We start from the raw sequence: 27,196 nt of genomic DNA, 5'->3' as shown, positions 1-27,196 counted from the left end.
GGGAAGGAGGGACCAGCTGCTGGGTAGAGGTTTTCAGACAGAAAATCTGCGGACCTCAGGGATGCAGGCAGAGGAAGAGCAGGGCCTGAAGTGGCCCCCTGATCACTAAGGCGCACCCCGACACAGGGCACAGCACTCTGTCCCGGAAGTGGCACAGGTTCTTGGGCCTGGTGAAAGGGCTCAGGGAAGATCCACGACACCTGCTCTTTATCTCACAGGTGGGTCCATAAACCAGTTTCATCTGCTAAGAAGGAAATAACCTGACTTGTGACCCAGGCTGGGAGCGCGGGCCACACTGGTTACGTGGATGTGTAGATGCTACAGGGCTATCCACGGCTTACCCTGGAAAGAAAGAGGAAAGAAGCAAGTTCGTCATACACTCGGACTCTAGACCCCGCTCTTAGGCCAGTGATTCCTACCCAGGGCCATTCTGTCTCCCAAGCCATGTTTGCAGACGTTCTGGGTTCTCTCAGCTGGGGGATGGGATGGCAGTTAGTGGGTAGAGGTCAGGGATGCTGCTAAACACACCCCACAGTCCACAGGGCAGCTACCACAATGGGATGGGCAGCCTCAGATGTCACAGGGCAGAGCACGAGAAAGCCTGCTTTAGGCTGAATGCCCAGTTCCATTTTAGCAGCCTTGGCCAGAAGGTTAAGGAATCACTGGATATTCACGTGTAGAACAGCTTGGGCTCTGCTACTGATGTTAAGAATTCTCATGAGTAGGGAGGAGGGCGCCTGACTGGCTCAGCGGGTAGACATGTGACTTTTGATCTTGGGGTTGTGAGTTCAAGCCCCATGCTGGGGACTGGGGGTAGAGTTTACTTAAAAAACAAAACAAAACAAAAAACCCCCCCAAAAAACAAACAAAACAAAACTTGAAAAACAGAAAAAGAATTCCCATGAGTGTTGTTTGTGGGCCTGGATCTGAAGTGTCATCCACAGAACTGGGCTGATGGCCACCACTGCCTCTACAGTCCGAGACTGAGGGGACTCTGTGATCCTGAGACCTCACCTCCCACCTTCACACTCTTCAATATTCACAGGCTCACGGCAGTCCCTGGTGACACCCCTCCTCCTGGTCCCTCCTTCCCGGGTCGAAGCCCAGCCCTCTGACACCCTGTCCCGTTGCCGGAGTTCTTCAGCCTTTGGAACTGGACGGTCTCTGATGCCTTTCTACAACCGCCCCACTCTGCCCCCAGGCCTGCCCAGTATGGACCACCCAGCCTTGCCCTCTGGCTTCTGGTTGGGATTAGCCTTAGGAGAGCACCCACCGATTGGCAGAAGAGAGGGGAGAGAGGTCAGGGTCACCCCCCCACCTCGTGTTCTGACAGTGGCTGTCTCCTCTCCCATGGCCAGAGCTATAGCCAGGTGACCCTGTCAGTGTCCAGACTGGTACACACTGAGAAGTGGGAAGGGGTGTGAAAATGGATTAAGTCATTTTTTAAACACTTGCATATCAATGAACAAATTGATTTTACTGTATTGGCGGACCTTTAAAGTAGCGTTATTCAGAAACTGTTTGCAAAACAGTTTTTTTTTTTTAGAAAAAGAATACTTGGATCCATTAAAACAACTTAATATTATTCAGTCATTATATTCTTGACACATAATAACATATTTTAATTTTTCAGTATTTCTAATAGCATGTCACTGGTATTCTAAAAAACATACATTGGGGTTCATGCGTGGCTCAGTTGGTTAAGCGTCCAACTTGATTTCGGCTCAGTTCATGATCTCAGGGTTGTGAGATCCAGCCCTGCTTAACTGGGCTCCACACTCAGCTCAGCGGGGAGTCTGGTTGAGATTTTCTCTCTCCCTTTCCCTCTGCCCCAACCCCCCGCCATGTGCATGCCTTCTCTCTTTTGCTCTCTCTCAAACCAGTAAATAAATAAAACCTTAATATTTAAAAAAATTAAATTAAAACAAAATTTTTAGTATCTTAATTTTATTTTTTTTAATACAGTGGCTTGGAATCTTCTTCAAAGCTGCATATTTTATGGTTGATGAATTTGAAACTGAAACTTTTGATTGGCTCTCCTTGTAGGCTATAACATTTTTAATTGAGGAAATATTAGTAAGCTCAGAGCAAATTCTACTAAATTCTTAAGTCCAGTATTTTTCTTTTTTTTTTTTTTTAAAGATTTTATTTATTTATTTGAGACAGAGAGAATGAGAAAGAGAGAGCACATGAGAGGGGGGGAGGGTCAGAGGCAGAAGCAGGCTCTCTGCCAAGCAGGGAGCCCGATGCGGGACTCGATCCTGGGACTCCAGGATCATGACCTGAGCCGAAGGCAGTCGCTTAACCAACTGAGCCACCCAGGCGCCCTCTTTTTTTTTAAAGATTTTATTTGACAGAGACAACGAGAGAGGGAACACAAGCAGGGCGAGTGGGAGAGGGAGAAGCAGGCTTCCCGCCGAGCAGGGACCCCGATGCGGGGCTCGATCCCAGGACCCTGGGACCATGACCTGAGCTGAAGGCAGATACTTAATGGCTGAGCCACCCAGGTGCCCCAAGTCCGGTATTCTTCTATTGAGACATGTAACTATGTCAGCCCAAATGTTTTTACAGGTACTATTTGTTTGCCTCTATGAGCGTAAAGGTGATCAAATGCTATCATCAACTAAAACTTGTCAAATAAGTTGTCTTATTTTTTTTAATGTTACATCAAATGTGGATGCTGTAAATTTATGTCTGGTCCATTTCAATCATTCCATTACAGAATATCCGTTTATCCAATTAAATATCGAGGGCTTTGTTGGAAGACTTGGTGCAAGCTGGGATAGTGTGGGGTCCAGTCATACCACTTCAGCTTTAAGCCATGTGCGCCGTACAGGCCTCCTGGGGCCTCATGGCTTCGTTTCCTCTGTTGCTTTGGTGGAGAGCAGTGTCACTGTCTTCCTGTTTACAAGCTGTATATTCAGTGACTGCAATTTATTTTTTAAAGGTTTTATTTCTTTATTTGAGAGACAGAGAGCACGCACATGTGAGAGAGAGCAGGAGCAGGGGGGAGGGGCAGAGGGAGAAGCAGGCTCCCCGTGGATCAGGGAGCCCGACGCGGGGCTCGATCCCAGGACCCCGGGATCCTGACCTGAGCCGAAGGCAGACGCTTAACGACTGAGCACCCAGGCGCCCCTGAGTCCATGATACTGATGGGGAAAAAAAATCAAACTATTATTTCAGTTTGCTTCACTGTTTTTCTCCTTGAAATAACTGTTTATACAACTAACACATTGCTTCATTTTTCACGTGTATCTGAAGAGATTTGGACTAAAAAATTAGCAGAATTAATGTTAAATATTTGATAAAGTCATGGTTTGTAAGTCAACATACAAATGTGTCCTACAGCCTGTTGAATTGTGCTTCCGGGCCTGTCCTCTTAAAATGCCACCTTACCCAGAAGTCGGTGCTCCAGCAGGTTTGTCTCTTCTGGATTCATACCACTGGTGTGGTGGTACCACGGTGGCCCTCGTGCTGATCAGTAGCTGTCAGATGTTCGGGCTCTTAGGGGTTTATCACCAGCTTTCTTGAGAAGCAAACTCAGTTTTAAATTAAACGCTTTTGGGTTTTGTTTATTTATTTTTTAAAAATTTTATTAGAGTGCTTGTGTGCAGTGGGGAGGGGCAGAGTTTGGAAAGTGAGCGAGAATCCCAAGTCTGACTCGGGGCCTGAGATCATGGCTTGAGCTGAAATCAAGAGTCGGACACAACCGACTGAGCCGCCCAGGCGTCCCTGCACTTCTATTTTTGAACTGATTGCTGTCCAAAGTATTTGTTGCAAAATGACAAAAAGGTTATAACAGGTTTAGCGTCACGCCATGCGCCGTAGCAGATCCGCTCAGGCTGTGCTCCCTGTGTTACTGACGCATGGTCAAGCCACTGCGTGCCCTGAACCTGTCGTTGCCCAGCATTCCCGCCCACCCTGCCGTGGCGGCCCGGGGCACCTTGCGTCCCGCGGGGGCCGCAGTACAGCTGCCTGGCACACCCGGGGTCCGGCAGGGGCACTGAGTGCTCCCCCACCTAGGCTGGCATAGACACCCCAGCTCTCAGGTCGGAGTGCACTGCGCTTTGCCACCAAGTACCCTGTGTGTTCCCGATAGGGAGGAGCACTCACTGTTCCTGCAAAGAGTTGACAGAGAGGAGTGCCCATGTATTAGAGAAACTGTCCGCCACACTTGAGCCACATGCCCTAGAGGCTGGAGACTAAGAGATTTGCTGTTCAGCTTATTTGGCTGCAGTTAATAATAATACTTATGAAAAACATGGGGAACATTTGAAACCAGAGGGGATCCTGAAACTGTGCAAACCAGGTGTATGACCATGCAGGCTGCAGTCCTCCTGGCTCCCTGCCTTTGCCTGGGGGGCAGGAGAGGGTAAGGCTGCAGAAAGGTGGGTCTGTAACATCCTCTGCTCCATTCAACTGGGGAAACCCAGGAGAGAGCTAAGATTGAAAACGGGTTTCTTAGGTAGAACAGAAATGGTTTCAGTGTATCATAACTTCAGAATGAATTGTACACTTTGGTATAACCAACATTACCAAGTAAGCACCATGGTTTCCCTGCTTGGAGGTTTCGAGCCCTGCAAGGGAGACTGGGTGGAGGCGGAGTACTGGATCCGGCCGGGCACGTGGAACAGCGAGGCCATCTCAGTGAAGCCCCTGAGGTACAAGCGCGTGGACAGGGTAGGTGCTGGCCCTCACTTGTCCTTGTCTTCCTGTCTTTTCACAGCCCAGGCTTCTCCTGGGTGCATTGGGAAGTCAAGCTGTTTCCTCGCTGAGAACGCTGGTTTTCTTAAGGAGATCATTGGAGATCGCCTGGCATGCTCGTACAATGCAATCCTAGGTGCTGTAGTTTAACAGAATGTGGAAACGTTCTCACTGCTGGGACGAGGGGGTGGGTGAAGGGCTGGAGCTCGCCTGTAAAGGCTGGTGCACTCTGGCGTTGGAGACTGGAGTTTTCACAGAGTGAGGGTGTGTGCTGGGCTGGGACGGAGACACGGGGAGTGAGCCGTAGCAGATCCTTGGCTCTGAGGGCCTTACACGTTCATGAAATCTTCGGGGCTTTGCTTCTCCAAGACCAGGTCCCCGCTCCCCCTAGAGGTTGGACTTGGTCTGCAGTGGGGCCCAGGTGAGGTGGAGGCCAGCCCTCGTTGGGCTGGTTTGGAGAGGCCGGCCCCTGGTGCGGCACACATTTACACAGTCAATTACTGTGTTTGCAGGTCTGCATTTCTAGCCTCTGCGGGAGAAACGGGGTGATAGATGACAGCATCTTTTTCACCTTGGACTCTCTGAAACTTGCTGAAGGATACGTGCCTCGAAGACATGACGTGGTCAGTGCCGTGGTGGTGGAGAGCAGCCAGTCATGCTATGTCTGGAGAGCCCTATGCATAACCCCAGTGAAAAGACGGTAATGAGGAAATGGCTCTTCTTTGGGAGGGGAGAGGCCCAACTGAAGTGTGCTTTAAGAGTTGCTTTAATAAGCTCAAATAATAGCCTGTCCAAATCCTGAGCTGGGCAGTTAAAGGGAAAGTATCTTCTGGAAGGTTTTCGGTGATCTTCGTGGTTGATTAAAGTTCTAGTTAACAGTTCCTTCTTAATCCTTAATCTTATACTGGCAATTTTCACATTTTGATGGGGTTTTATAGCTTTTGTTCTTTTTTCACATGTTGGTATTTTTTAGAACATGTTGGACATAGTAGGTTCTTAATTTTTTTTTAAGATTTATTTATTTGGGGGGGGGGAGAGGGAGAGGGAAAGAGAGTCCCAAGCAGATTCCACACAGAGAGCGGAGCCTGATGCAAGGCTCAGTCTCATGACCCTGCGATCAGGACCTGAGCCAAAACCAAGAGTCAGACGTTTAACGGGCTGAGCCACTCAGGCGCCCCTTAGAATCGTTGAGTCTCTCATATCCACATTCTTCATTCTGTGCCCCAGCAAACTCGCACCTTGTCCACACATGTTTATAAGGCACCACGGGGCCCTCCCTGAGCTTTCCATGTAAGTGGCAACCCTGCCCTGCCTCGGCTCCCTTCCGTGGCCTGCTTTGTCTCCTTAGCACGTCCCTCCAGTGAGCTTCCTGTACGTTCTCCTCGGTTATCCTCTATATCCTCGGATCACCTGGAATGCAGGTTCCGTGCAGGGAGTTTGTGTCCTGTGTCCCTCTACGCACTGAGCACTTGCCTTGGCGTCTTTCTTTGTGCCCCTGGGGGCGTGCCTGTGGGGAGCACCACTGGCTATAGAAGACTCAAGAGGACGGAACACCTGGCTCAAGGCTGTGGAGGTGGGCTGGGGAGCCATGCCCCTGTCCCAGCCAGCAGACGCCCTCATCCTTGGCCACTCAGTGCCCAGTTGCCCTGCCCCACAGGACCCTGCTTTGCTGTTGGAGAATGACTCTGTCCCATCTGTGGGGCAGTGAAGCCAGATACATGGCCCTTACCCCCTCTCACCACCCACGACGGTCTGGCAGGAACAGGAGGTCTGGTTTTAGCTCCATCTGATGGACGCGGTGGTATGAGCATGAGACAAGGCAGGAGCTCATTGCCCAGTGTCTGTGCTGCAGGAGTAGCATGGCTCCTCCCTGTGTCTGAACCAGGCTCTTGGGCGTCCCGCTCGTTCTGTCATCTTCCTGGTAGTGAGCAGCCAGAAGCCCTGGGACAGAAGCCGGGAGGCCCGCTTCCCACATTAGGCTTCATAGTCACTGGGAGCCACGTGCCCAGTTTAAGGAAACCCCTATGCCAGGAAGACATGAGCTTCCTTGACTCTTCATACCCCGCAGTTACCTGCGCTCCTGATTGCCATGGGCACCGGAGGGTAGCGGCCAGTCCTGCCCCTCACTGACCATCAGAGAGAAACTAGTTGTCATTTCAGGCTTCAGGGCCAAGTGTATTCCTTGGAATGACTTACCGTTTGTCTCCAATTCTAGATTCTTACTGTCTAGTCTGTTGTGTTTTATAAGCACTTTTTCACACGCTCTGTGGCTTTTCAGTTTGTTATGTCTTTGAGAGGAGTAGTGGCTCAGAGCAGATGTGGACCAGCATCTGTTGAATGGGTGGGGGCACGACCAGTGGGCTCCCTCGCTGTGGCTGGTCAGTTTCTGGGGCGCCTCCTCAGGTGGCCCCTGGGCTGATGTAGGTCTGGGGTGGGGGGCTGATTCTCCTTGGGGAGGGGTCACTCCGATCCCAGGCACATTGCATGAAGCTTCTCCCTTGACTGCCTCCAGTAGTCATCTTCATAGGCAAGGGAAATTTTTCCACCTTCATCGCTGGATGCTGGCTGAGAGCCAGCCCCAAATCCTGTGACTTCAGAATTCCTCATAATGTCCTAATTAGAGTGGGGGATTAGAGGGTGAGTGGTGGATGAAGGGAATGTGCTGGGTCCCGGGGAACTCCCAGCCTGTGAGCGGTCAGTTCCCCTTTCCTGAATTTATAGTGGAAACGAATGTCCCGCCCTTCAGCAGAAGCCCAGCAGATGCCCTCTATGTGCCAAGCCCCGTTCTAGCCCGAGGAGTACTGCCTTGGACAAAGAAGAGCCATGTTTCTGCCCTGGGAGAGCTTATGTGCTGTCACCCCACTCAGGCTTCCTGATCCCTAAGGGGAGGCTGCAAGCGGCAGCTTGGGGCAGTGGGGCTCTGTCTGTGTGGGTTCCCTCCACGAGCTGGTCCACATTCCCCAGCATGAGCCCTGTGTGTATGCTCCACTCAGACCCACTGTCTGCATGCCTGGTTGATGTCGGGAAAAGCACCAATTAACTGCATGCGAAGCAGAGCTTCCACTCTCCTCCAGATGCAGCGTCTCCTGCCATCTTCCCCATCCCCATTCCCTGGGTGGCTTGAGCCAGAAACCTTCCAGTCATTCCTGACTCCCTTCCTTGCTCGTATTTCTCAACCCTCCATTAGCAGATGTTGGCTGTCTACAAGAACTGGGACTCTGCTTCCATGGCCCCCTGGGTCTGGGGTGAGGGCAGAGGAGGGACTGAGCTGTGGGAGGCACGGGAGGAGGAGTTAGCCGCTGTGGGAGGCATGTGTGGACGTGGCGGGGAGGAATGTGTGGACAGGAGGGGCTTGGGGGGCAGAAGCTGGCTGTGGAGGGGGCACTGGTGTGGTTGAGAATGTCACTGAGTTTGTGGCCGGAGCCCCATTTTCTGAATGGAGCTGCAGGCTGGGTGGGAAGGGGAGCGACGCCAGATTGCTGTCCAGACGAGCCCTGTGGGTCTGCAGTGAGGAGGACGGAGCTGCCTGCTTCCTGCCAGTGTCCACGGAATGAGGGGAATCGGAGGGTCTATAAAGGGAGGGTGCCTCCCCTCACGCCTCCTGGCAGCCCTAAGAGGAGAGGATTGAACGCTCCCTCCGCGGCATGTTCCCAGAATCAGGAACTCCTTCAAGAGGTCGCCACTGTGTTGCTTCCTTTTTTCTAGATCTTAGAGAATTTGTCATTTTCTTCTTCAAGATGTTTTGCTGTCCTTCTCCGAAATTCTAAGTATTGTAGGAACTCTGTATGTAGTTTTGTGGCCATACGTCCCTGGGGGACGTTGGCCCTGCAGTGGGTGCGGCGCATCTGGAAGGAGCGTGGCCGTGGCTGGGAGGCGGGTGGTGGAGCTTCGGGATGCCTGCCACCGGATGCTGTTCTTTGGGTGCTCTCTGCAGGGACCCCGCTGCCTGTGAAGAGGCTGCCGATGAGTCCTGTGGAGCCCTTTTACTGAAAAACAAAGGTGATATTGAAGTCACGAGGATGACAAATTTTGGAACATTAAAAGAAGGAGGAAGTAAAAATATGGTGGTCTGGATAGAGTAAGTTTGTCACTTAAGTTATGTTAATGAGTTTTAAATTGTTAATTGTGATTTAAGAATTTCTGGGGGAAAAAAGAATTCTGTAGAACCAACTTTATTTTGGTTAATGAACTGTTCAGTTCATTTTTTCCTTTATGGAGATCTTTTAGAAGTTTTTCACCCTAAAACATCCTTTTTATTTCTATTCATAAAGGTATTTACAATCATTTTTCACTGATAAGATTGAATTCTGTGTTTTATGGTAGCTGATTATTTTAGCTTCAGCAATCTTGTCTGTATTCATGGCTTATTTTCTTTTTCCAGGAATAAAGGAGATATTCCTCAAAACTTAGTCAGCTGTAAACTAGCTGGCTGGGATAAAGCTAAACAATTCAGATTTCAAACACCGGATAAAACCCAAATGTGCCCAGTAGGGTCTCTTGTTCCTGTTTCTGAGAAGGAGAGGAATCTTTCGGATGAAAATATTAACTCACTAGATAGCTACCAAAAACACACAACCTGTCAGGCATCAGAGAGCAGTGCGGTGAACATCACAGAAGTCTCTCCAGGTAGACGTTTCTCCTGTTACCGTGTTAGGTCAGCCGGCCGTGAGCCCCGCGGGGTCTGCGCAACAGGGCGGCCGCTGCTCCCGGGGCCCTGGGCTGGGGCGGAGTGACCAGCGCACTCTAGCTGGTGCGCCCGTTTGTGCGCTGTTCTGGTTCTGGGCTCTTGTCTGATGTTTTGGGACTGAAGAGAAGATAAAAATAGCTTGACCGATACCCAGACGTGCTTTAGATGTGCTGCTTCCTGTGAGTGGCTCCAGACTCGGGAAGGGCTGCCTGCTGTCCACGGGTGTTTTTGTCACCTACTGTCTGGCGCTTTGTGTGTACGTGTGCGTTTCCACCAGCCTGCCACCACTGTCAGGGACCGCTTAGCTTCTGATCTAATTCTGGATTTCGTTTCCGTCTCCCAGACGACTGTGCTTGTGAAGGAGAAGATGGGGACAAAGAAGAGAGGAAGCCGGGGAAGCAGGTGACAGAGCTGGAGCCCGGAGGGTTCATCCCTCCCGGTGGAAGAGCCCCGATTGTGATTGTATGTGATGCAAAGTACGTGGCTGGAGGGCTGGGAGTGAGTTTATTTTGGGGCCATTTGTGTATTTGGATTTTTAGGCATCATGGGTGATTCTTCTAAGTTGGAGGTTCTAAATGTATTCCTGACTATTCTAATGAGACAAAACCGTAAGAAAAAGCACTGGTGGTGAGTTTACCGACCGGAGCATTGCCTCCCCAAGCCTGACAAGCTGCCCGCCCCCACCCGCTCACCCCAGCTTCTGACCCTCAGTCCTGTTGGAGTCCATCCACTCTCAGCCCCTTGGCCACGGCTCCTCACCTTCCCTCCGGCTCCCTCAGCTGAGGCCTTCCTGCCTCTTGTCTCCAGCTGGGCTGCTGGCTGGGTACAGGGGGCAGGGGGCTGAGACCTCCCTTCCTGGGCGGACCGCAGATAATCCCAAGCTGCCACCACCCCACCCACCCCAGCATCTGGGTGGCAGGCCTCTTCCTTTCTCAGCAGCCCTCTACAGTTGCTAATTCTTAATCTTTTCTAAAAATGGGACTCGGGGGCGCCTGGGTGGCTCAGTCGGTGAAGCATCTGCCTTCGGCTCAAGTCGTGATCCCGAAGTCCTGAGATCAAGTCCCGCATCAGGCTCCCTGCTCAGCGGGGAGCCTGCTTCTCCCTCTCCCAGTCCCCCTGCTTATATTCTCTCTCTCTCTCTCAATCTCTCTCAAATAAATAAAATACTTTTTTTAAAAATGTGACTCTGATTAAACCACCACCTGCTTCAAGCCCACAGCCGTCACAGCTGGGTCAACCATTCGCACAGACCGCTCTTTAGCCAGAGCTGTGTGGTGCCACCACCTTAAATGATCTTTTAAATGTGACAGCACAGAAATCAGTGAAAGGCAGTAGGTGAGCACAAAGTGTGGCGCCTCCGGGAGAGCCTGCCTTAGAGAAGCAGCAGGAAATTGGGCAGAAAGCAAAGTAAAAGCAGTCTATTTTTGGTAACATTACACAATTCTGATTGAAACTTGAGAACGCTGACGGTGTCTTTCCTATTCTTAAGTTTGAGAATCACAGAATAGTTGAGGTGGCTGATTTTATTGTGGGAAGACATTCTTATTTTAGAAAGCTCATTTTCTCCTCTGACGAGAATTATTAAAAACTAAGGGTGACTGTGGTTTCGTGGCCGACTTTCCATACACGTACAAAGGGGAATTCTGTTGGATCCGCTTGTCTTATTTAAAATTAAATTGCTTTTTGTTTTTTCAAGGAATTCCGGCCGCTGCAAGGAGCTCCTTCTACTCTGCTTCTCCAACTTTGTAATTGGGCGGTTCCTTGAAGTGAATGTCGTAAGTGGGGAGGAGTCGCTAATAGCTGTCCGAGAACCATTTTCTTGGAAAAAGGCTAAAAGTTCCACCACGTTAACATCCACAAAAACTACAGTTGTTGTGACCACACAGAAAAGGTACCGTGAGCAGAAAAGACAATGAATCCAAATGCGTGCTTGAGGTGTGTGAGAGACGCGTGGGCCATGTCGCTGTTGAAGAGAGGCCAGCATCCTGGGATAAAGCTGGGGGCAGCTGGGCGGGCGCCTCTTCCTGTCTCCGTACTTGGGGGGAGAGGTGTGTTTTCATGCGACTCCTACAGTTCTGTCTCTGAGGAGGGCCCGGCTGTGTGAGTGTGAGGACAGAACAGTAGGCCGCGGCCCTCTGGGCCACCACTCCGCCCTGGCTGCTCCTGCCATGTCTTGTGTTCCCAGCAGCGCAGACACCCTGCATCTCACACAGGCACCCAGAGGCACCAGTTGGCAAGGGGTCCATAAGATGTGGCCAGTAAGCGACCACCCACACAGGGTGGTCCATGTGCTCTGTCTGCAGCTGCTGAACTGAAAAATCTCTGAAAAGCAGAATTTTTTTTAAGATTTTATTTATTTATTTGTGAGGGAGTGAGAACAGGCAGAGGGAGAAGCAGGCTCCCCACTGAGCAGGGAGCCCGATGCGGGGCTCGTTCCCAGGACCCTGAGATCATGACCTGAGCCAAAGGCAGATACTTAACGAGTGAGCCACCCTGGCTTCCCTGGAATTTTTTTTTTAAGTTTGGTGCCAGAAAATCTGGCCTAGGGATGGGAGGATATTTCCTGACTTTACTCTGTGATGGGAAAGCTCAGCCCTCAGCTGTGGGAACTGACAGGTTTAACTTAGGTACTGCCCAGAATCCCCTGGGGTGGTAGGTATTTCTCTTCTAATACTGGAAAATCGCGAATTTGAAATCACATTTTTCCCCAGTAACAATTCAAGGTGAGGTGTTACGGATTTCTCTAATTTGCAGGCTAGAGAAGAAATCTGTTAGCAGAGTGTTAAGTGGTTGGCTTTGGGGTTAGATCACTGCTTGGAACCAGCACTACCGCTGTGTGACCTTGGGCCAGTGTCAGAGCCTTTCCGAGCCCTAGTCTCGTTTGTAAGACGGTAGTGTCCCTCACATGGTTACGAGCATTAAAAACGTCCTTTCTGACAATGGAGCGATCAGTAGTGATCAGTAAGTCGTAAGAGCCACTGCTCATGGAAAGGGCATGCCCTGGAGATGGACCCGAGAACACGGGAGCCAGCAGTGACCATGGAAAGTCCTAAATGATTGGGTTTTAGTTACCGGAGCTTATGAGACCGCTCGGTTGTCACGTAGTGGTGTACCAGGCAACTTTCTAGTTAAAGTTTGACTTACCTAGAAAGTGAACTAGACCAACAATCCCCTGATCAGCTGTTTCCCTATGTCACTGTGTGGGAGTACCTCTAAAACAGGAGATCTTGGTTTTCTGTTGTCAACTTAGTGACCCGGAGTGCCTGTCCCGGTCCGCTTGGGTCTCCTGGAGCTCCCGGCACCTGCTTCCTGCCCTGTCTTTGCCCCCTGCCCAGAACAGCGTTGTCTGTGTGTTTGCTTAGCCAGTCTCTTGAGGACCTCTTTGTGCCAGGACCTTCTCGGCTGAATCTCTGACTATTCTAAGCTAGAAACAGACATGTTTTGTTAACTCAGCATGGATTTTGAGACCATGCGGTAAGACTGTTCAGGCCGTTTACCCAAACGTGTGTGTAGTGATGATCCTGTCCCCTTTGTCGTGTTCATGTTAGTAATTAATACTTCACTGTCGTTTACTGAACGCCCTGCTTCCACACATACTTGACGTGTGTGCTTTGGTGGAGCCCGTGACTCAGGGGGGAGGTGTTGGGCCTTCCCGGTGCTGCTCGTGGTGGCTCTGGGGGCCTTTCTGCCACAGAACTTCTCTCTAAGCAGCCTTCCCATCCAGAGCTGAGCTACAGGGATATCCAGGTGAGGTGACTGTGGAGTAAGGGGGTCGGGGCTACGTGTCTCCCACCCCCTGCACTCAGTATGAGCTGGAAGCAGCAGCAGTTAGAATGAGGGAGGGGGGCCCGTCTTCAGCGTGTGCAGGTGCGTGTAATCAGAGGTTCCCTGGACCTCCCTGGGACACGTCGCTTCTCTTCCACTGTCTCTTCTCCCGCTGTTTCCTTTCCGGTCACTTCTTGTGCTGTATTAGACCTGCCCACAGCAGCAGGATGTTCTTCATCCTGACGGTGGCCAACTTTGGTGACTCCTCCCTACAGCCCTTTCTGGGGAAAGACAGAAGCCTGAGGGTGAAACCGAATTTCCCCTGAGAAACTCCAGGCTGAAAAGCAAGAAGGCAGGACCCAGACAGCAGCCTTTACCGAATGTGTTCTGCATTCCTGCGGGAGTGGTTCTGATGTTCTAGGCTCATAGCGGCAGTAGGAGTTAGCGGGTGGGAGTTCAGGAACAGTGCTTTTCAGACTCACTGGTTCTGCGGGATTCTTGGGCGCGGCAGCCCTGCCCACCTGTTGGAGGGCACAAGAGGGCCCTGTGAGAGCCGGTGTGGGGGAGGGATCCCAAAGCAGCTGAAGTAAGTTTGCAAGGTCCAGACTGACACTAGCAGTTCACATTTGTTTTTGGTTCTTGAAGGACCTTTAGTCTTTCCGAAGCGGGAAGGATGTCTGAGTAAAAATGGCTTGTATGAGACACGGGGTGATTAAGAATTTTGACTTGTGCAATTTTTTTTTTTTTTTTAAGGAACTCAAGACGACAACTTCCAAGTTTTCTTCCACAGTATCCAATACCAGATAGACTTAAGAAATGTGTGGAACAAAAAATTGACATTCTGACTTTTCAGCCATTACTCGCAGAGGTAGGAAATACATCTGATGTGAAACATTCTTCACCACACTTGAGTGTTTCCTGATGAAATGAGGATGAACCCCGCTTGGGCTCAGACCTCGGACTGGTTTGTTTTTACCACAGGTAGCTGGGAATATCAGGTCAGTGAGAGAGAGGGACCACTGCTGTTGACGCTGCTTGGGGGGAACCCCACTGCCCCCCGCCCAGCCTGTCTGTGCTAGGCTGGCGGCCTGCCTCTGAATGGCTGGCTGTCCGGGATAAAACTCTGAGCCACTGAGAAGACAGGACGTGGGGTCTCAGTCCTCTTTAGTTAAGTTTAGCTAGGGAGCCACATGTGGAGAGTGGGGTTTGGGCAGCACAGGTGTGGGGCGTCACAGTCTGAGGGATGCTCTAACATGCCCAAGGGACAAGACCCCCACCGTGGCACCTTCTAGTTCTCTTTCCTTGGACTTTCTGCTGGTGTCATAAATTTGGCTTCTACATATGTTTCGAATTCCATGCTGCATTTTACCGTTTTTGCATTACATTCACGTAATCAGTTCTCTCTTAAAGGCATTTTAAAAGCTAAATCTTTTTTTTAAAGGCTTTATTTATTTGACAGACACAGTGAGAGAAGGAACACAAGCAGGGGGAGGGTCAGCGGGAGAAGCAGACTCCCCGCCGAGCAGGGAGCCTGATGCGGGACTCGATCCAGGGACTCCAGGATCATGACCTGAGCCGAAGGCAGTCGCTTAACCGACTGAGCCACCCAGGCACCCAAGCTGTCTTTTTTGACACCACGTAGTTAGCAACCTTGGTGCTGTGCCTGTCACTCCTTCGTGGGGACCCAGGCTCCCGTGGGGCCCTTGTGCTGAGCAGCGGGGGCCTCTGTGGTGCTTGGGTGCCAGCAGTCGGTTCTTTCAGCTCCTCTATGTCTGGGGAAGTATTCTGCCTCCGTTTTTGAAGGACATTTTGACTGGGTCTTGAATTCTAGGCTGGAATTTTATTTTATTTTATTATTTTTATTTTTTTGAAGATTTTATTTATTTGAGAGCGAGAATGAGAGACAGCATGAGAGGGAGGAGGGTCAGAGGGAGAAGCAGACTCCCCGCCGAGCAGGGAGCCCGATGCAGGACTTGATCCCGGGACTCCAGGATCATGACCTGAGCCGAAGGCAGAAGCTTAACCATCTGAGCCACCCGGGCGCCCTCTAGGCTGGAATTTTAAAGCTGCTGCCCCGCCATCTTCCGGCTTGCCGTGTTTTCAGTGAAACACCTGCTTTCCTTTAGCTTTTGTTCTTCTGCATATAACGTGTACTTTTTCCTAGCAGCTTCTAAGTTTTTTTCGTTATTACTATTTCTTAAAAAATGTAATTTGCAATTTGCTTTAGTGTAGTTTTCTTCTAATTTCTTGGCTTGGGGTTCTCTGAGCTTCATGGATATGTGGGCTTACAGTTGTCCTCAAATTTGGGTGGTTTCTGGCCGTTCTGTCTTCAGAGGCGCGCTCTGCCGAGCCCCTTCCTCAGATTCCCGTTGCTCGTGCATCGGCTGCTTGGAGCTGCTGCACAGCTCGCCGCCGCTCTGCTCACTCATTTGGGTTTTGGAAGCCTCCTGTGGCCAGTCCTCAAGTTCACTAGTGTCTTCCTCAGCAGTGTGCGGCCCCGTCCCGTGTGTTTTGATGGCACACGTGGTAGCTGTCAGCCACCGGTTCAGCGTGGTCTCTGCTTCCCGTGCTCAGTGCTTTCCTGCTCTTTGAGTAACAGCCGTTACAAGGTGCTCGTCTGCACATTCTGCCACGAGTCAGTTCTGGTTCCATGAGGGGTTTTCTCCCCGTTATGAGTTGTCGTTTCTGTTCCTAAGCCTCATAATCTTTGTCTGGGTGCCATACATTCTGGATTTTACCGTGTTGGCCGTTGGGGTATTTTTCTGTTCCTGAAAATATTCTGAGGTTTGTTCTGGGATGCAGTTAAGTTACTGTGAAACAGTCGGATACTTTCAAGCCTGGCTTTAAGGCTTTGTCAGGTGGGACCAGAATGGCGTTTGATTTAGGGCTAATACCCTTCTGAATACTCCGTCCATTGTCTCGTCTATTACAAGTCTCTCCATTTGGGCTGGTGGGATTCACGCTGTTCTCGGCCCTGTGGGAGCTCTAGGAATTATTCCCTCTAATCCAGTGCTTCCCAACAGGTGACAGTTGCCCTCCCAGGAGACATTTTTGGTCGTCCTGGCCGGGGGTGGTAGTATCAGCAAATGGGTAGGGGCCAGGACCGCCGGTAAATACCCTACAATGCACAGGACGGCCCCCACCCCAGAAAAGAGTGCAGCCCAAGTATTGGTTGTGCCGGGGCTGAGGAACCTGCTCTTATACCATCAGGTGGGCGTCCCAGCAAGAAACATGGCTTCTTACACTGGTGCACTGACCAGTGCTCAGCTGACAGTTCGGGGGGGGCCCTCTGAAGCTCTGCAGACCTCTCTCTGTGCTGCTCTCGCTTCCTGGCACTCTGCCCCCTTGGCCTCCTTGGACCCCAGCTCCATCTCCTCAAGAGACCACACGGCTGCTGGGCTCTCTGCCTAGGTGGTAGCCGGGGCAGTTGCGGGCTCACTGACGTAGCCTCCCCAACCTCAGGGCCGCTGTCCTACGCTGCTTGCGGGTCAGTATTCAAAAGCCAGTCTCTCCCTGTTGGCTGAGTTTCAGCAGCCCGGACTTAGCCCCTCCAGCTAAGCTGCAGCTGCCTTCCTGGACCGCGGGGGTGTTGGACGGGTGACTCTGCTCTCACTCACTCGCTGGTTTTTTTTTTTTTTCAGCTTTTGAACATGTCGAACTACAAGGAAAAGTTCTCGACTTTGCTCTGGCTTGAGGAGATTCATGCAGAAATAGAACTGAAAGAGTATAACATGAGTGGGGTCACCTTGAAAAGAAATGGTGACCTGCTGGTTCTGGAGGTCCCAGGATTGGCTGAAAGTAGGCCTTCTCTGTATGCAGGTGGGTTCGTTACGTGTCACATTTTACTAGAGGGACCAGCAGACGTTGAACCCCCGTCCGGGGAAGAATGTTTCTGTTGGCAACACTGCAGTCACGTCATCTCATTTCCTTTGCTTTGGGTTAGAATTTTCTGTAAAACTTGGTCAGCACGTTGAGGGCATCCAGCACCTCACTCTGGGCATACTGGTGCTGGTTTTAAGCAGCTCATTCCAGGGATGTTTATTTTACTTTTTCAAAGTGTTTGATTTTAGAGTTACAGTGGCAGAATTGGGGGATTTTGTAGTTTTACATGTGGTTCTGTATTTTTTAACTAGGTGATAAGCTGATTTTAAAAACTCAGGAGTACAATGGACATGTCATCGAGTACATCGGCTATGTGATTGAGGTGAGAGGTGCTCCGGATCTGCTAGTGCGGGACCAGCCCTTCCAGCCGGCCAGCTTCCTGCCGGGGCTGGGGCAGGGTTGCTCCTTCAGCCTTTGACAGGATTTCAGAAAATTCAGGATAAAGTGAATATTTAAATAAATTTGATGTACAAAGAGAACTTAACAAAAAAAATCCCTATAATTTTCAATCATGAGAGCCATATTTACCTTTCATCACGTGTAAGTCGTGGTGTTTGCATTTAGTCCAATTTGGACATTCTGAACATACTGCAGAAGAGAGAGCCTCTGAAGGAAAAATACACTTAAAAGTTTGCAGTTCTAAATGTTTTTGTGGGGAAGTTTTGCTGACTTCTCTCCCTCCCTCCTTCCCTCCCTCCCTCCCGGTGCACCACATGCTTCTGATCCTCCGGCCGGTCTCTCCTGCTCCCACCCTGTGCAGAGCACCGCCTGCCACGTCTGGGTGAAGGGCCTGATGCCGAAAGCTACCTGAGGAAATGCCGAAGCCCTGCCCTGGGTTGGGGGGCGGTTGTAGGGACTCGAAGAGTCTGGGAAGGGTTCAAAGGAAGGGCGGCATCTGGCCTCTGTGGCCGTGTTTGCTGCATTCTGCCCCGAAATACTGGGCACCAGCCCTTGCCAGTGCAGCTGGCCGTGAAACCAGTGCTAGGATGACTGGGGAGGGGCTGACCCTTGGGACCCCAGCAGCTGTCCCCCCACACTCTGCCCAGGCACGTGGCAGCCGCTTAGCCTGAGCTGGAGGGCCCACCAGCTCTGCCAGCCTTGACACACTTGAGCTGTTGACGAAGACGCCGGGTGACTCTCTTACCTTCCAAAGGGTAGATCCAGTTGTGCCCTCGGGGAAGATGCCCTGGGGACGAACACCCCAGAAGCAGCAGTGCCAGAGATGCCAGGTGTGGGGTCCTTGGTTCCTGAACACTGGTTGAGGGGTGGCCGGCGTCATACGCCGACAAATCCAATTTTAGGGTATGTGCTGCCGAAGCGAACACCATAGGCTGACAAATCCAGACCGAAGCTACGAGCACCCCAGCCTGGGGGGTGTTGGGCACCCTCCTGATCTTTGGTGGGATATTCCATGAGGTCAGCCGCTTCTGAGTGATGAAATTCATGGTCGACTTAGTAACTTCTACAGGTCTCCGCCCATTGCTTTTCTCGAGTCTCTGTAGTTTAGTTGTTGGCCAGGGCCGCGGTGTGGGAGACCATGATGGTACAGAAGGCCCTCAGGAGAGCCTCACAGATGGTGCGGTGGGCAGAAGACACACATCCAGGTGACACTCACTCCGTTGATGTCAAATTGGTGTTTCCACAACAGGTGGGCAGGCGGCCCAGTGCCATCAACCTGGCACGCGGTGCAGGGGGCGTCCCAGCGGGGCCGCTGCTGCACTCATGCTCGTCTGGGGGCCGTGGGACAGAAGGCTCCCCACCTCCACAGAGGGGCCTCTTGTCGCCAGGAGCACGTGTCTGGGAACAGATGTCGTCACTTCCTGTCATCCTGCTCCGTTATCTCAGCATGGTTTTCGTCTCCATGTGCTCTGCCTGATTCATTAAAGCTGCCCTGTTGTTTTTTCTATTGTCCTGCTTATGTTTTTCTTTCTGGGTTTTTTAAAAATTTCACACATAGTTTTTCAAGTTTCTGGAAATGACAGTGGCAGTATGTGATGTCCTTGGGGCCCAACTCTGTTGATGGCTGTGCTGACCCTCACGCTTGGTGATTTGCTTCTTTGTGTGCTTTAACCGGTGGTCTTTAACCGCAGGTTCATTTTTGCCAGTCTTGGCCCCCGGGACACCTGGGACCTGGGCTGGGCTTGCTCTCCTTTTGAGGGGATTGTGGCGGCTTCTGCTGCAGGGAGGGCCCTGCTCCCAGGGCAGCCCCCGTGTCCGTGTTCCCACCACCCGGCTCTGGTCGCCTGGCCCTTGGGAAGCCCATGCCACCTGGCACCGCCCTAGCTGCGGCTGGAGGGTCCCCGCTCTGCTGGAAGGGGAGTCCTTGGAATGACCTCTTCGTGGAGGCGCTGTGGCGGCAGGCACCCCTCGCTCTCTCGTTTGTGGGCTGGTCTCCTTCCGGGGCCTTGGCCTGTTTCCTCGAGCCCGGATCTCTGGAGCGTGGCCAGGGAGCAGCTCGGGGTGAGCTGGTGTGGGCGCCTGCAGGGGCCAGGTCCTCCCGGGTGGGTGATGTGACAACACCGTGATTTAATCCTGATGAGTTTGGCAAGGGTTTAAAATAGCAAATTTTAGCTCCAGTCTGTAAAGTGTTTCATGACGTGTTGCTAGATGAAGATTGTCCCAACAAATCAAATGTGAAGTATGGGAATTAAATCGTTACGTTTCCTTTTCAGATTCATGAAGAAGATGTAACTCTTAAACTTAACCCAGAATTTGAGCAGGCATATAACTTTGAACCTATGGATGTGGAATTCACATATAACAGGTAATGCTCTCGGTGGTTGTTCCTACAATGTGTCTTCATTCCTGGTGGGTAGCAGGCTTCCTCTCTGTCCGTCCCTGCGCATCTCAGCGCTGGTGTAAGAAATGCAGTGTGGGAGTGTCCCTGTTCCTGCTTCACTCCCAGACAGGTTTTAAGATAACAAAGTCACGAACATTTGCTGTTCATTCTTTAATGGGCCTTAAGTACACAGAGATGTGGTCATTTATGACGTTATGAGCGTGGGGCGGTGACCCTGCCAACCTACCATTCCCTCCCTGTCATCCACTATGCCCCCAACTGTTTACTGGGATTTTGCATTTGTCTCTCCCTTGCTTTAAAAAAAAAAACAAAAAACAGTTGTGTGTCTTTGTACACACACAGAAAAATGTATTTTTTGGTTTTATTTTGAGCTGTCAGTCTCTGGTTTCCAGGAGGTTTTCACTGATCTGTTCCTAAGATTCTCCGTGTTGTGTGTCACTGTTCAGCGTCTTCACCACTGCCCACGCCCCAGCGTGAGTCCGCCACACTCCCTGTTCTGCGGATGGACATTCACCCCATCTCTACCCTGAAGGCACTGCTGTGAGCACCTTCTCCTTCCTTGTGCACAAATGCTCATGTCCTCTTGGCTGCACACTCGAGAGTGGGTCTGTGGCTTCAGCCATGGTGGCATCAGAGACCCCCAATACCAGCGTCTGTAACAACCTGTTAATCCACACCATCCCAGAACCTGGTTTTGTTAAACTTCTAAATTCGTGCCGACTTGGTAGATAGGTCATCTACCTCCTTAGGGTCTGGACGTGCATTTCTCTGACTGCATATAAGGTTGAGAATTTCCATGTTTATTGGCCATAAAACGTCTTCATCTATGAAGTGCTGGCTCATGTCTTTTCCTGAATAATTTGGGTTTTGTTCTCTGTAGGAGTCTTCTCTGTGTTCTTTGTGCTGGACTCTTCTTGGATAGGCAGGCTACAGATAACTTCTGTAACTTCTCCAGGTCTGTTGCTTGTTTCGCTCACTTTGTAGAGTGTCTTTTAGGAATCAGAAGGTGCTAACTTTAAGATTGATCATGGATGTTTAATTTTGTTTGAGAAATGTTTGGGTGTTGGGGCTGCTACCAGATCAAAGTGTGTTGAGTGTGAATGGGTTGTGGGTCAGTGGGGAGAGGCCGTTGTTTGGCCATGGAAGCTGAGCAGGCGGGATGGAGAGCGAGGTGAGGTCCAGGAAGGGGCCGTTTTTGCTGTTTGAAATGAGAGAAACTAGCTCAGCGGAGCCCCTGCGATAGCGGGTGACTGGGTCAAGAAAGTGTGTGCCGGAGGAGGTGGGTCTGGCCAGGTGGGGCCGGGGTCATCGGCAGAGGGTAAATATCCTCCTCAAGGTGGTCGGATGAAAGAGGTGAGAGCTGATTTGTATCTGGACATTCCTGACCGTGTGTTACTCTGGAACATGTGACAAGCCCAGTCAAAGAGGAGGAGGACTTTGGAGGAGGAGAGAGGAAGCATGGGATGAGGGTGGTGCAGGAGTGGACCTACCGAAGGAAGCAGGACACAGATGATAGGCGTGACAGGCCATGGGGTTGAGCCAGAGAGAAAGTGCCCAGGAAAAGCCAGAGGGTACCAGCAGTGAGGGGCTGTTGGAAAGACAGGGTGATGAGAGAGGACAGGACGTTGGGCTCAGTGATCTCAGACACGAGGCCCAGGTCTTGAGCAAGCATGTGTGCGGCCAGGTGGAGTGTCGGAGAGATGAGAGGCCGGGGTGTGGGAGCGGCGGGCTGCCACATTTGACACTCAGAGGCTTTGCTTGCCCCACGTTAAGTTTTTAGGTTGTTTACATTAAGTTACGAAAAACCAGGAGATTTCCCATTTAAAAAAAAAAAAATCTGTATTCCCCACTTGTTTTGAACCATTGGAAGATGGGGCAGGCCCGCAGTGCGGCAGGCCGGATGGCACTGAGGGCAGAGAGGCTGCACTTCCTCGTGTTACCTGCTGGCTCCCTGTAGGTGTTTCCCCTTTTTTTAACAAACAGGTCTAGTGAGACAGAATGTAGGCTAACTATGCCTTATTAAAGTACACAGTCTGAGAGGACTTTGAAACCAACTCCACAGTCAAGAGAAGGAGAGTATCTGCCACCAGAGATGCTTCCTTCCTTCCCCACCCTCACCCGCACCCCCAGGCCCCAGCAGTGCTTTCTGTCGCTATAGATTAGTTTGCATTTTGTAAAATCTTACATAAGTGGAAATATACAAGACTTACTGGTTTTTGCCTGGCATCTCTCTCTGACTTAGCATAATTATTTTGAGATTCAACCTCACTGTTGCATGATTTCATTGCCTTTTTTATTGAATTATAGTTGACACACAATATTATGTTAATTTCAGTTGTATAACAGGGATTCCCATTTTCTTCCCTTTTATGGCTGAGTAGTATTTCGTTATCAGTATCTACTACAGTCCATCTATCCAGTCACCTTGGCTAGAGACTGGGTTTTTTTTCCATATTTTGGCCATTACAGAGAGAACTGTGAAATCTGTGTACAAGTCTTTGTATGGACACGTGTTCCTTTCTCTTGGGTAAATGCCAAACAGTGTGATGGCTCGGTCCTATGGTGAGGGTGCACATAACTTTAAGAAAGTGCCAAGCTCTTTCCCAAAGCAGTTGTCCTCCGCATTTCCAGCAGCTTGGGTGAGGGTCCTGTTGCCCCACAGGCTCACAGCCCTGCTCTGGTCAGTCTTTCTAATTCTAATCTTTGGAATAGCCGTGAGGTGGTGTCTCACCAAGGTTTTGGTCTGCATCCCCTCACGGGTAGTTGTGCTGAACACCTCAGGTGCTTTCCCATGCATGCGTGTTCTTTGTTGATGGTGAGTCTTGGAATCAGGTAGTGTAAGGCCTCCACTTTGTCCATTGTTCGCAGAGTTGGTGTGGCTCTTCTGGGTCTCTGGTGTTCCTGTATGGATTTTAGCTTTCAGCTTGTTGGTTTCTACAAAAAACCCATAGAGATTTTGATGGGGACTACACTGAATTTTTAGATCCATTTAACAAGAATTGAGACCTTAATATTGAGTCTCCCAGCCCTTGAAAATGGTACCTCTCTCCATCTAGTTAGGTCTGTTTTTCATTTCTTTTAGCAGTGTCTGTAGAGGGCTCTACGTATCTCCTGCCAGGTTGGTGTGACTCTTAAAAAAATGTAATGCTGTTGTAGACAGTAATCTTAACTTAAATTTCTAGTTGCTTCTAGCTAATGTTTATGAATGCCATTTATTTTTATATATTAATCTAGTATCCTAAGAGCTCGTCAAACACACTTCACGGTTCTAGTAGCTTTTTACAGGTTACGCAGGATTTTCTGCTTGTACGATCTTTTTTTTTTTTTTTTAAGATTTTATTTATTTATTTATTTAAAAGATTTTATTTACTTACTTGACAGAGAGAGACACAGCAAGAGAGGGAACACAAGCAGGGGAAGTGGGAGAGGGAGAAGCAGGCTTCCCGCGGAGCAGGGAGCCTGATGCAGGGCTTGATCCCAGGACCCTGGGATCACGACCTGAGCCGAAGGCAGACGCTTAATGACTGAGCCACCCAGGCGCCCCTATTTATTTATTTGAGAGAGCGAGAAAGAGAGAGACAGAGAGAGAGCACATAGGAGGAGGAAGATCAGAGGGAGAAGCAGACTCCCCGCTGAGCAGGGAGCCCGACGTGGGACTCGATCCCGGGACTCCAGGATCATGACCTGAGCTGAAGGCAGTCGCTTAACCGACTGAGCCACCCAGGCGCCCTGCCTATACAATCTTTATGTTCAAATAAAGAGCTGTACTGCTTCCTTTCTTATCTGGATGCATTTTGTTTGTTTTTCCTTGCCTCACTTCTCTAGCCAGAGTAGCATGTCACAGAAATGGCCTTGTTTCCAACCTGAGGTTAGCGTTCGTTCAGTCTTGAACCGTTAAGCACAGTGTGAGCTGTATGTAAGTGGTTTGTATTCGGCCCCCTCCTGGTTGAGGAGCTGGACTCCACGTGTGCTCCAGTGTTCGGTCATGGCTGGGTGTGGGATTTGTTCAGATGGCTTTTTCCGTATCAAGGTGACCACGTGGTTTTCCTTTTTTAGTCTATTAAGATAGTCAGTTATACTGATTGGTTTTCTAATGTAAAATTGATGTGGTTTGAAGTGGTGGGGTTCAAAGCCAATGACGACCAAGAAAGAATTCTTGAGACATCTTCAGTGCAAAAAGGGGTTTTTTATTAAAAGCACGAGAACAGGACCCCCGGGCAGAAAGGGCTGCTGCCCTGGGATTATGAGGAGCAACTGATCATATACTATGGAGTTGGGGGAGGTGAAGACATAGGAAGTTCCCAAAAGGACTTTCATCTGCTAAAGAAGACTCCCAGGATCCTGGAGGCCAGGCTGTTGTCAAGCTCAGGTTGTTTTTCCCTCTCAAGGCATCAACATGAAGACAGTTGGGAGTTCCTGGAGGCACATTACACTCTGCCCACCTCAAGTATTTGTCAATGGGCTGCAGGTTCTAAGGACATTTCATTTTATCTACATTTCCTTCTGCCTTTGTTCCCCACATCAAAATCAACTTTGCATCCTTGGAATAAGCCCCACTTGGCCATAATGTAATTTCTTTTTATATATTGTTAGATCTGATTTGCTACAGTTTTACTAATTTTTGCATCTGTGTTCATGAGGTGTATTGATCTATAGTTTCTTGAAATTATCTTTTGTCTGCTTTTGGTATCGGGGTGATGCTGACTTCACAATGAGTTAAAAAGCATCACCTCCGGGGCGCCTGGGTGGCTCAGTCATTAAGCGTCTGCCTTCAGCTCAGGTCATGATCTCAGGGTCCTGGGATCGAGCCCCGCATCGGGCTCCCTGCTCGGCGGGAAGCCTGCGTCTCCCTCTCCCACTCCCCCTGCTTGTGTTCCCTCTCTCGCTGTGCCTCTTGTCAAATAAATAAATAAAATCTTTAAAAAAAAAAAAAAAGGCATCACCTCCTCCTCTGTTTTCTGGGATAATTTACTGCAAATTTGATTTCTTTAGTAAATCAGTAAGCATTTAGGTTATCCATTTTGTGTGCAGTGAGCCTCAGTAGTGTGTATCTTTTAGGGAATTTGTGCATTTCATCCAAGTTATCTAACTGTTTGCATGGAATTATATTATTATTTCCTTAGTAGTAGCGTTCGCTGGATCTGTGTACCGATGTCACCCTCTCGACTCCCGACAGTGGGAATGTGTACCTTCTCTTCCTCTCATCAGTCTGGCGAGAGGTTTATCATCTCAGCCTTGTGAGGGAATCAACTTTTGACTTCATTCATCTTTTGTAGTGTCTCTCTTTTTTATTTCACTTATTTCTGCTCTGGTGTCTGTGATTTCCTCTCTTATGCTTACTTTGGGTTCCATTTGCTCCTCTTTATCTAGTTTCTAGTGGTGGAAGTCAAGGTCATTGATTTGAGACCTTCCTTCCTTTGTGATTTTGGTCTTTGGTGCTGGGTGCGTGCTGTCGGGTTCCCAGGTGTTTGCTGTTAGATATAGTGAAGCAGTAAATATTCTTACTTCTCTCTATGGTGGTAGGAAAGTGGAGGGAGAATTGGCATCTTTGCTGCTTGGAATCTCCTTTTCAACAATAGTTTGTACTTAGGAGAGTTTTCTTCATTCTTTTCCTTCAAGTCTTTGTCCTCCTTTGGAATTCTTGCCTAGTGTTTGCTCCCCTCCATGTGTTTTATTTTTTCCCTCATGGTTTTCCATCTCTGTGATTTGTTTCGTATGTTAGTGCAAATACCTCTGGGATTTTACCATTTAGTATCTTGCTGTTCTTTAGGTTAATCAAATTAGAAAATTATTCATCAACTTTTGTTTTAAGCTATTAGACTCATTGCCTTTTTGGCATTTCTTGAGATTATTATCATCTTCAGCCTGTTTGTAAGATGAAGTGTTTCAATTGGATAACTTCAGATCAAACCTTTCTTGTATGTCTAGAATGAAAAACATAATGTTATTTTTATTTTGGTGAATTCCTCCTTTAATGTGCTTCTAGGATTTGTTAAGTACTATTCTATTTCTGTTTTTCATGCTACTGGGAAGTAAGGCAGTGATCTTCAGGCTGACACAGTTATCTTGTTGGCTTGGCCCAGGTCCCAGTCTTTGTTGTGCCTTTTAAAAGATTTCTTTTTAAGATTTATTTCTTTTAGAGGAGAGAGCAGTGGGGAGGGGCAGAGGGAGAAGGAGATTCTCAAGCAGACTCCACGCCCAGTGTGGAGCCTGACGCGGGGCTGGATCTCACAACCCTGAGATCATGACCTGAGCCAGAATTAAGAGTTGAATGCTTAACCAACTATGCCACCCAGGCGTCCCTGTGCCTTTTAAAAGATTTTGAAATCTTTCTTCCTTCCTTTCTGGAAGAGGTGAGATGGCCCCGGATCACCCAGGCACAGATGTTGGAAAGCCTCCCAGTGGAAGGGGAGCGAGGTGTTTAGTCGTTTCTCAGCTTCTTCCTCTTTAAGTGATCTGCTTTAGGTGCTGTTCTGGTTGTTACTCATCTTGGATGGATTTATTTTTTCCCAGGCAACTATTTGCCAAAGGTTACGTTGAAGGAACAGAGTGGGGCTGCCAGGAGCCTTCATGCCTGGGACCCTAAAGGGAGGGTCTCTGAAGGTTGGGCTTGTGCACTCAGTTTTTCCAGCTTCACACCCCCCCCAATTCCATACTGTGCAGATGGGTCCTGGGGGTGACCTCTCAGCGTGTGCTCTGCACCTCGCGATTCAGGTGAGAAACGATTGTTTGGTCTTTGGGCTCCTGAGTCTGAACTGTCCAGACACCTGTATGTGGCCCGCATTCTGAGTCGGTGTGCAGCGCTTGTGTACCTCTGCTTGTTTGAGGCCCGATGCTCTTCATTGAACAGATACCCATCTGCACTTGGGCTTTGGAGCTTTGTCATCTTGCTTCATTGAAGATGAGGTTTTATTTTATGGTTTTTATTCTTTTTGTTGTGTTAAGAAGCAAAACAGCAGGCCCACAGCAGAGTAGCTTGTGCTAAGCCCCATGTCACCAAACCCAGAGGGAATTGCAGTTTGGGCTCCCTTGGAAACGGAATCGTAGGCCGGTCACCTGGCAACTGCCTGGTCAGGACTGGTGAGGTACTCGGCCTGGCAGACCCCTGCCCACCCCTGAAGGAAGGGAGCGTGCGATAACCAAGCCCCTGTTTTGCCTGGGATAATTTCCCTGTGCCCGCTCCCTTCTGGCTGTAAAAGTCCTTCATGTTGGACAGCTCCTCGGGGCCTCTTTCCATCTGCTGGCTGGGTGCAGCCTGGTTGGAATCAATTTTTGCCCAAACTCTTAAAATTATTAGTAGGCCTCAGTTTATCTTCTAACAGTTGTGAATTTCAAAAGTTTAAATCTTTACAGTCAAA

At 49.8% G+C, this 27,196-nt stretch overlaps 1 protein-coding gene across 1 annotated transcript in view; it reads left to right on the top strand.

Moving 5' to 3' along the window:
- Positions 1 to 27,196, top strand: part of MOV10L1 (Mov10 like RNA helicase 1) — a 67,915-nt gene that overhangs the window by 13,606 nt on the left and 27,113 nt on the right. Inside the window, exons 4-13 of the mRNA XM_064590447.1 lie at positions 4,568 to 4,680; positions 5,217 to 5,404; positions 8,639 to 8,782; positions 9,086 to 9,330; positions 9,735 to 9,867; positions 11,088 to 11,282; positions 13,910 to 14,024; positions 16,798 to 16,975; positions 17,290 to 17,360; positions 19,711 to 19,802. Coding sequence (XP_064446517.1) covers positions 4,568 to 4,680; positions 5,217 to 5,404; positions 8,639 to 8,782; positions 9,086 to 9,330; positions 9,735 to 9,867; positions 11,088 to 11,282; positions 13,910 to 14,024; positions 16,798 to 16,975; positions 17,290 to 17,360; positions 19,711 to 19,802 — 1,474 coding nt within the window. The remainder of the gene's footprint in view (positions 1 to 4,567; positions 4,681 to 5,216; positions 5,405 to 8,638; positions 8,783 to 9,085; positions 9,331 to 9,734; positions 9,868 to 11,087; positions 11,283 to 13,909; positions 14,025 to 16,797; positions 16,976 to 17,289; positions 17,361 to 19,710; positions 19,803 to 27,196) is intronic.

Source organism: Mirounga angustirostris, unplaced genomic scaffold, assembly GCF_029215605.1.
Source record: "Mirounga angustirostris isolate CCGP_5_RB_7025 unplaced genomic scaffold, mMirAng1.0.hap1 SCAF_5, whole genome shotgun sequence".
NCBI classification, from domain to species: domain Eukaryota; kingdom Metazoa; phylum Chordata; class Mammalia; order Carnivora; family Phocidae; genus Mirounga; species Mirounga angustirostris.
Note: the sequence above shows the minus strand (reverse complement) of the source record. Positions and strands in the feature narration are given on the sequence as shown.